General features: G+C 36.4%; 2 protein-coding genes across 3 annotated transcripts; both read left to right on the forward strand.

Moving 5' to 3' along the window:
• The first annotated feature begins 301 nt into the window (after positions 1-301).
• Positions 302-2,317, forward strand: LOC107644783 (1-aminocyclopropane-1-carboxylate oxidase homolog 1-like). Its single transcript, XM_016348711.3, has 3 exons — positions 302-1,030; positions 1,484-1,805; positions 1,879-2,317. Exons 1-3 carry the CDS (start codon positions 501-503, stop codon positions 2,140-2,142), a joined length of 1,116 nt encoding a protein of 371 aa, XP_016204197.1. The 5' UTR covers positions 302-500; the 3' UTR covers positions 2,143-2,317.
• A 167-nt stretch (positions 2,318-2,484) lies between these two features.
• Positions 2,485-6,031, forward strand: LOC107644785 (1-aminocyclopropane-1-carboxylate oxidase homolog 1). 2 transcript variants are annotated; one of them, XM_088488003.1, is made up of 4 exons: positions 2,485-2,582; positions 3,691-4,330; positions 4,828-5,149; positions 5,474-6,031. In XM_088488003.1, the coding sequence occupies exons 2-4, from the start codon at positions 3,813-3,815 to the stop codon at positions 5,726-5,728; spliced, it is 1,095 nt and encodes a 364-aa protein (XP_088344129.1). In that variant the 5' UTR covers positions 2,485-2,582; positions 3,691-3,812; the 3' UTR covers positions 5,729-6,031. The 2 variants fall into 2 exon arrangements, with proteins under 2 accessions (XP_088344129.1, XP_016204198.1); XM_016348712.3 differs by lacking the exon at positions 2,485-2,582 and having other exon boundaries at positions 3,643-4,330.
• The last annotated feature ends 1,749 nt before the right edge of the window (positions 6,032-7,780 follow it).

Consider the following 7,780-nt stretch of genomic DNA (forward strand, 5'->3'; position numbering starts at 1 on the left):
AAATCTCTATTCGAAGTACTCTCTGCAATTAAGTTAATTGAGAGAATTTAGTTTGTTGTTAAATTAATTAAAAGTTACTAATTTGGAGCTATTTGCTGTGATAATATAGCTTAGTGAAGTATATATATAATTCATTAAACGCTGAATTCCATAACCAATTTTTATTTTTTTCTCAATCAAAAATCACTCCTATGTTATACAACTGCCATATGAATGTTCACATTAGACTTTTATGGAGAAAAAATAGTTGCAACAACACTCAAGAAAAGAATATAAAATCCACAAATTCTGCAAACGATGTGGCAATAGATTTGAAATTGAACCCTCGTTTTAACTAAAATATAATTCAATTTACCAACACCTTACATCACGTGAGAGGTGAGGCTAATTACAACCTTGGCCAGCATTAGCACGTGCGATATGCCAATATAAAAAAAAGACGAGAGAGAGATAAAGCTCAATCTTGTAACACTCATCATTGTCACAGTGTCACAATCACAATGATTGTCGCCGGGGCCGGAAATCCCGCAATCAACGACCGCTTGAGACGATTGAAGGCTTTTGACGAATCTAAAGCCGGAGTCAAAGGCCTCGTTGACTCCGGCATCACCAAACTCCCACAAATCTTCATTCGCTCCCCGGAAGAGCTTACCGCCGGCGACCCATCTCCGGGAGAACCGACACCGACCCAGTTCAGGATCCCAGTCATCGACCTCAAGGATATCTCCGGAGACCGCGCCGGAATAGTGGCGGGCGTAAGACATGCGGCGGAGACGGTGGGGTTTTTCCAGGTGGTGAATCACGGGATCCCCGTGAAGCTTCTGGAAGAGACGCTGACAGCGGCGCGTGAGTTTCACGAGCTGGCACAGGAGGTGAAAGGAGAGTACTACACAAGGGAGATGATGAAGAAAGTGAAGTATGTTAGCAACTTTGATTTGTATCAATCAAAGTATGCTAATTGGAGAGACACACTATTCTATGTTATGGGCCCTGAACCCCTTGATCCTCAAGAACTGCCTCCCCCATGCAGGTAGGTAATTACTGATTAATCTTGTATCCTATGGATTTAATTAGTAATTAATTCACTCAAAAGTTGGTGAATTAACTTTTTTTTTTATTTCCATGGTATGGTATGAGGTTAAGTTCTAATTTGTTGTGAATTTGGAGTCTATTTAAAGATTTTTATTGGCATAGTTTGTTGCATGTATAAAATGAGATTTAATTCAAATTCTCAACACTTGTTTAAGTGGATAAGTAACCTGATTACTCGACCAATTCAGATTGGTTATAAACTAACTTTTAGTTAGTTAACCTTAAGAAATTTAATATTTTTTTTGGTGACTAAGAAATTTAATATTTAAATTTATAATTTAAAATTTATAAATAAAATGATTTAAAAACGTTAGCTGATGTTGGTTAAAAAATTTAGTTACGTAACATCAATCTTAATTCAGAGTACATAACTACCTAGTTTAATTTGCAGGGAAGTGACAATGGAATATTCAAGGCAAGTGAAGGGTTTGGGGAAGGTGTTATTTGAATTGCTATCAGAAGCACTTGGACTTAAGCCTGAGCATCTTGCAAGCTTGGATTGTGCAAACGGGCACTCAATTTTATACCATTATTACCCACCATGTCCTGAGCCAGAACTCACCATGAGAACTACCAGACACTCTGATCCCGATTTCCTAACTCTTCTGCTTCAAGATCACATTGGTGGCCTCCAAGTTTTGACCCAAAATGGTTGGATTGATGTGCCTCCTCTTCATGGAGCTATAGTAGTCAACATTGGAGATTTGCTACAAGTAAGTCCAATTCTTTTAAATTGAGTTGAAAATGCATGATTAGACTAGTGCTATAATATGATACATACTACAGCTAATGTCCAACGACAAATTCAAGAGTGTGGAGCACCGTGTACTTGCAAATCATGTAGGGCCAAGAGTATCAGTGGCATGCTTTTTCACTCTTCATCTTCACCAAACAAGAAGAATGTATGGCCCCATCAAAGAACTCTTGTCCGAGGATAACCCTCCAGTGTATAGGGATACATCACTCAAAGACTTCATTGCTTACTATGATAGCAAGGGCCTGCGCGACCATGGCAATTCAGCTCTTTCCCATTTTAAGTTAATGGGTTAATTATGGCATGGAATTCCACTTAGATCAATACTTCATACTCATAAATAGCTCCTAACTTGGGACATAAATAAAATTATGCATGTTAAATTTTGACATACAAAGGAGAATTTGGGTCATATTTTGTAGTTGAAAGATGAGTTGTCGTGACTAAAATTATGAAATTTTACTATCACTAGAATAATGACTACACTATTTTGAGTAATTTTTTTTTTTTTTATGTTTGAGAAAATGATGAATTTAACAAGGATATCAATAATAAAAAACGCTCATTTTAAGAAGGATATGAAAGTAACTGAAGAAAAGTACGTACTATATCACTAAGAAATAGATGGGCATAACTAAATAGAAATTAAATCATATCTTCATTGAACTCAATTTAATTTTGACAAAATTAATTTTAAAATAAAAATATATTTTGGTCTTCAAACACCTAAATTTGGGTTAATTTTATGACATTGAAATTTGTTAGAAAATAATTATAAACAATTTAGATCAATTAGCATCGTCTATATTTATATAGTATATCTGTACATTAATTGTAGAATTTTATGTCTTTATTACTTTGATTCATTTAGCACCTATAAATACCCTTTATATATTGTACCTTTTATCACACTCAATAATACACTTTTCAGATCACTCTCTCAATCTCTTGTTTTTAACATGGTATCAAAAGCCTAAGGTTTTTTTTTTTTTTCAATGAGTTTTTGTTCATAACTTTTTCTCATCCGACCGTGCCGGTTTCCTCTCGTTTTTCGATCTATTTTTGACGCTTTGGTCCGTCACCTCCGACATCATCGTGTTCCTCTCTTCGTCAGTTTTCCAACGCTGCCAAGATCGCCGCCATCAGCCACCAGACGCGCCGTCACGCACCGCCGGAATCTTGCTGCCCGCCTCCATTGTTTCTCCTTTAAAAGGTTCAGCTGCCGTTGGATCTCAGCTCCAATCGGACGATTCTCGTGCTCCCACGTGTTAGCGACGCGAGCCCTCCTCGCCCTCTAGCCTTTCAGCAGCCATTGATCTTGGTGCAGATCTAACACTCCTGGTGCTGCCACGTGGTCGTAACGAAGCTATTCTTGGCCGACCCGCGAACGCATGACCCAACCCGCGTTTGACCCGCGCGTCCACCTCGCTGCCAGCATGTCTCTCTCCCTCCTTTCAGGTGCCGTCACGCGTCATTGTTCGCTGACGTGCCTGCTGACGTGGCGGACAAGTGGGACCTTCCCTAAGATTTTTTGGTGAGCTCTTTTCAATTTCGCGCTCTGTTTTTCCGTTTTCTGCCTCGAATTTGCAGTTTTTTTCTTTCCTTTGCTATTTCTTCTATTACTATGGAAAAATTAGATGTTTTTTAGCCTATTCCTGTTATTTTTATTGGCTCCAACTATGCACATTGAGTTGAAACTATGCGAAGATTTTTTAAAGGACGTAAATTATGGGGATATATAACTTGTGATATTGCGTGTCCTGTTAAGCCAATTGTGACTGATAATTCTAAAGATGGTGCCTCCAAATCCAAAGAAAATACTAAGAAGGAAAATGACTATGTAGATAAATTGGAATTTATGACATTGAAATTATTTTAGAAGTCCAAAATATCATCTCTTCTCAAAAGCTATTTTGTGAGAAAATAAAATCTTTGTAAGATTAGAAGCATTTTGCACTCTCCAACAATGTCTGTCGCCGGCACCGGCGGAGTTTCAAAATCTTACAATCGTCTCCAGCAACTGAAGTCCTTCGATGAATCCAAAGCTGGCGTCAAGGGCCTCGTTGACTCTGGCATCACCAAACTCCCACAAATCTTCATCCGCCCTCCGGAAGAACTCGCCGCCGACAACCAGACTCCGTCCCAGTTCACGATTCCGGTCATCGACCTCAAGGGTGTCTCCGGAGACCGTTCCAAAGTGGTTGCCGCAGTTCGAGAGGCCGCGGAGACGGTGGGGCTGTTCCAAGTGGTAAATCATGGGGTGCCATTGAAGGTGCTGGAAGAAACGCTGACTGCGGCGCGTCAGTTCCACGAGTTGCCACAGGAGGTGAAGGGAGAGTATTACACGAGGGATAAGATGAAGAAGGTGAAGTATGGTAGCAACTTTGATTTGTATCGAACGAGATATGCTAATTGGAGAGACACACTGTTGTGTGTTATGGGTCCTGATCCTCTTCATCCTCAGGAATTGCATTTGGTTTGTAGGTTCGTAATATAACTTTGATATTCAGAATAACATTTTGCAATTAATTTATCAAGATTATGTATTTACTTATGGAAACTATTTTTATTCTCGATACTCGAATTGCGTATACTTGACTAGAAGATTATAATGTCTTGCTACCTTGGCTATAGCGACACTTTGGTCGGATGGGCTCTTATATGAAGCCATAGTTAATTATCAAAATGACATCTCACTAAGTTGAGTTGGTTGACTGGAAAGCTCACCAGTCGGGTTCAAATTACGCATTGTGTATGCATCTACTCATCAGCCAATAATAGATCAGAATTCCGATTTACAACGGATTAGTTTTTGGTCTGCCAAGCAGAGAGATATTGTGAGGAACCAAGGGAGGATATAAGTAGAAAGTTGTGGGATGTGAATTAATATGATTTAGGAAAATGTGATTTGATTTAGAGGGAACCAAAATTTTGGGTACTTATGCTGTATAATTTAGCCATGAAATAAAACTGATTTGCAGGGATGCAATAATGGAGTACTCAAGGCAGATAAAGGTATTGGGGAGCCTTTTATTTGGATTGTTATCAGAAGCACTTGGACTGAACCCTGAATATCTTGAAAGCATAGATTGTGCAAAAGGGCATTCAATTCTGTGTCACTATTATCCACCATGTCCTCAGCCTGAACTCACTCTTGGCACTACCAAACACTCAGATCCTGGCTTTCTCACAATTCTGCTCCAAGATCACATTGGTGGCCTACAAGTTTTGTGGCAAAATCAGTGGATCAATGTTCCCCCTGTTCATGCTGCTTTGGTAGTTAACATTGGAGATATGCTACAAGTGAGTCCAATATTTTTCCAATCTATTAAAATCTTTCAGTTTTTAACTTTTTATAGAGAGATGATATTTCATTTCAACCCTATATTTGATCATTTTAAATCTCAATTGTTTGTTCTCTATATGACGTGTGAATCTTCCGTGGAATCAGCCATCGATACAATTATTAAGTTAAGGCACCTACATTACACCTTTTTGACAGGATGTTTAAGCACTGGACTACCGTTTATGACATGTGAATCCTTTCCAATAGATGCATAATTTATAATGTAACTAGAGCAGAATCATATATCGTGTAATAATCTTAATTTATGTTACCATTTGCAGCTGATATCTAATGACAAATTGAAAAGCGTGGAGCACCGTGTTGTGGCAAACCATAGAGGGCCAAGGGTATCAGTTGCATGCTTCTTCACTCTTGATAACCCATCACAAAGAATATATGGCCCCATCAAGGAGTTACTTTCACAAGATAACCCCCCTCTGTATAGGGATACATTGTTACAAGATTTTAATGCTTATTACTATAACAAGGGACTTGGTGGCAATTCTGCTCTTTATCATTTTTTGTTGCAAAGGTAAAAAAAGGATATCACAAAATATGGTTTTAAAGAACATAATATAGGGCTCAAACACTTGCTATATCAACACATCATATTCACATTTCTAAAGCTACTTAGAGATTAATGTATGTTGTCCAGAGTAGTATACTTGTTAGAAATAGCAATGTTCATCACTCATGATCATTCTATCTCCAGTCTCCATCAACAAGAATCTATGCCCCCATAAGGGAGCTATTGTCTCAAGATAATCCTTCTCTCTTAATGGGGAAACATTATTGCAGGATTACAGAGCATACTTTTATGACAAAGCACTTGATGGAAATTCAGCTCTTTACCATTTTCAGTTACACAGATAGATATTAAGCATCATGCACCTGCATCTGAATGATATTAAGCACTGGTCTTGTTTTCATTATATTATAGTTATACTATATTTTGTTTTAAAAAAAATGTCTCCTGAATAAGCATATATATTATTACCATAATGCTATTGAATGATATTAATAGATCATAAGTTTGAGTGTGGCTTTCTAATGCTGCAAACATCTGCTCTGAAGAATTTTTGGCAATTGATATCAAACAAAATCAAGAACTTGTAAACTTACCGACTGAAGTTCCAACTTAATTCTAGTTTTGCTTTCTTCTTAGTTTCATTTTTTTATTGTGTCTCGCTAATGTTTAAGCTAAGGATGAGAGAATCCCACTTTCTTTTGTGTAGTCCTTAATTTGATCAAAATATTTTTTTTCATTTGAAATAAAATAACTTACTGTCTTTGGAAAAAAAACATACGCTTTGCTTTTACGATATCAATTAATATTGATTTTAGAAAATAAAACAGATAATAGTTTCAAAAATGTCGAAATGAAAAATCAAATACTTCCAGACAATACCAAAATAATAATAATAAATAAATAAATAAATAAATAATCAAAAACAGAAGAAACAAACGAAAAAATTCCAGACAAATTCATATTTGGGCCACTGTGAAGTTTTGTTTTTGGAGATTGGCCTTTCAATCTTAAATAAAACTGCATTAGACTTGGATCATGTTAGATGACAGCCTGGTTTTTGTGTTAAGAAACAAAAATCTGTTTTATAAATCTAATTGTGTTATCCGGATTTATTTTTGGGTAAAGGCCAATACGTAAATGGAAGTAGTATATTTTTAAGTTTCTAACACTGATAAAGTCCAAAAAGAAAAAGTTTCTAACAGTCAGTAACAGGGGGAACATTGAATTTGTCCTCTCTATGTTAGAACTAACGTGGTCAATAAGAGGTGTATATGTAATGGTAAATTATACGGTAGAGAGATTAATTTATAGAGAGATAAAGATATTTCGTAAGATGTAGCTTCAGTTTGACACGTAGTTCTGTGATTGTTGTCAGATACAGGAGTAGAATGGCTCAATTGGTGAGCCGCACTGTGCACGAGGCCATAGAATATCGGTTACGGGAACGCTATGAGGTAGGAGCAAGTGTTGCTTATGGGCCTGGTTGAATATGAGTTTGGACTTTGGAGAAGATGAACCTTGTTTATTTTCTTTTATTAACGTTTGTCTGTTTGTGGACCCGTAATGTATGTATGTTTTTTTTCATGAGAGTATAGACTATAGAAGTGGCCGAGGCATGTGATTCGGTGGCAAAAGTATTTGCCTCAAATCAAAGTCACACAAATTTGAATTCTAACAGTGGTTGGTAACTAGGTTAGTGTGTGAGTAGATGTATAAGTGTGTAATTTAGGATTGGGGGTTATTCAATCTATCGACTAAAAAAGACTATAAAAAAATAATGCGAACGATTTTATTGTATTATAACTTACAAGAATAATATGAAGCCGGACAATAATAATAATAATAATAATATAATATATTACAAGAATAATGTGAATCCTGATAATATTATCTATAATAATATATATAAAGAGGATAAAAAAGTTTAGTGTCCAACTCCTACTTAGCCATCATAATCCTATTAAGAAAGAGTAATTAATATAACTATCATTTATAAAAGGTCAAAAATATAATTATTAGATAATTTTTATCTTTTTATTTCACGCATAATTTTCATTCA

The sequence above is a fragment of the Arachis ipaensis genome, chromosome B5, assembly GCF_059453495.1.
Source record: "Arachis ipaensis isolate K30076 ecotype BB chromosome B5, ASM5945349v1, whole genome shotgun sequence".
Taxonomy (NCBI): domain Eukaryota; kingdom Viridiplantae; phylum Streptophyta; class Magnoliopsida; order Fabales; family Fabaceae; genus Arachis; species Arachis ipaensis.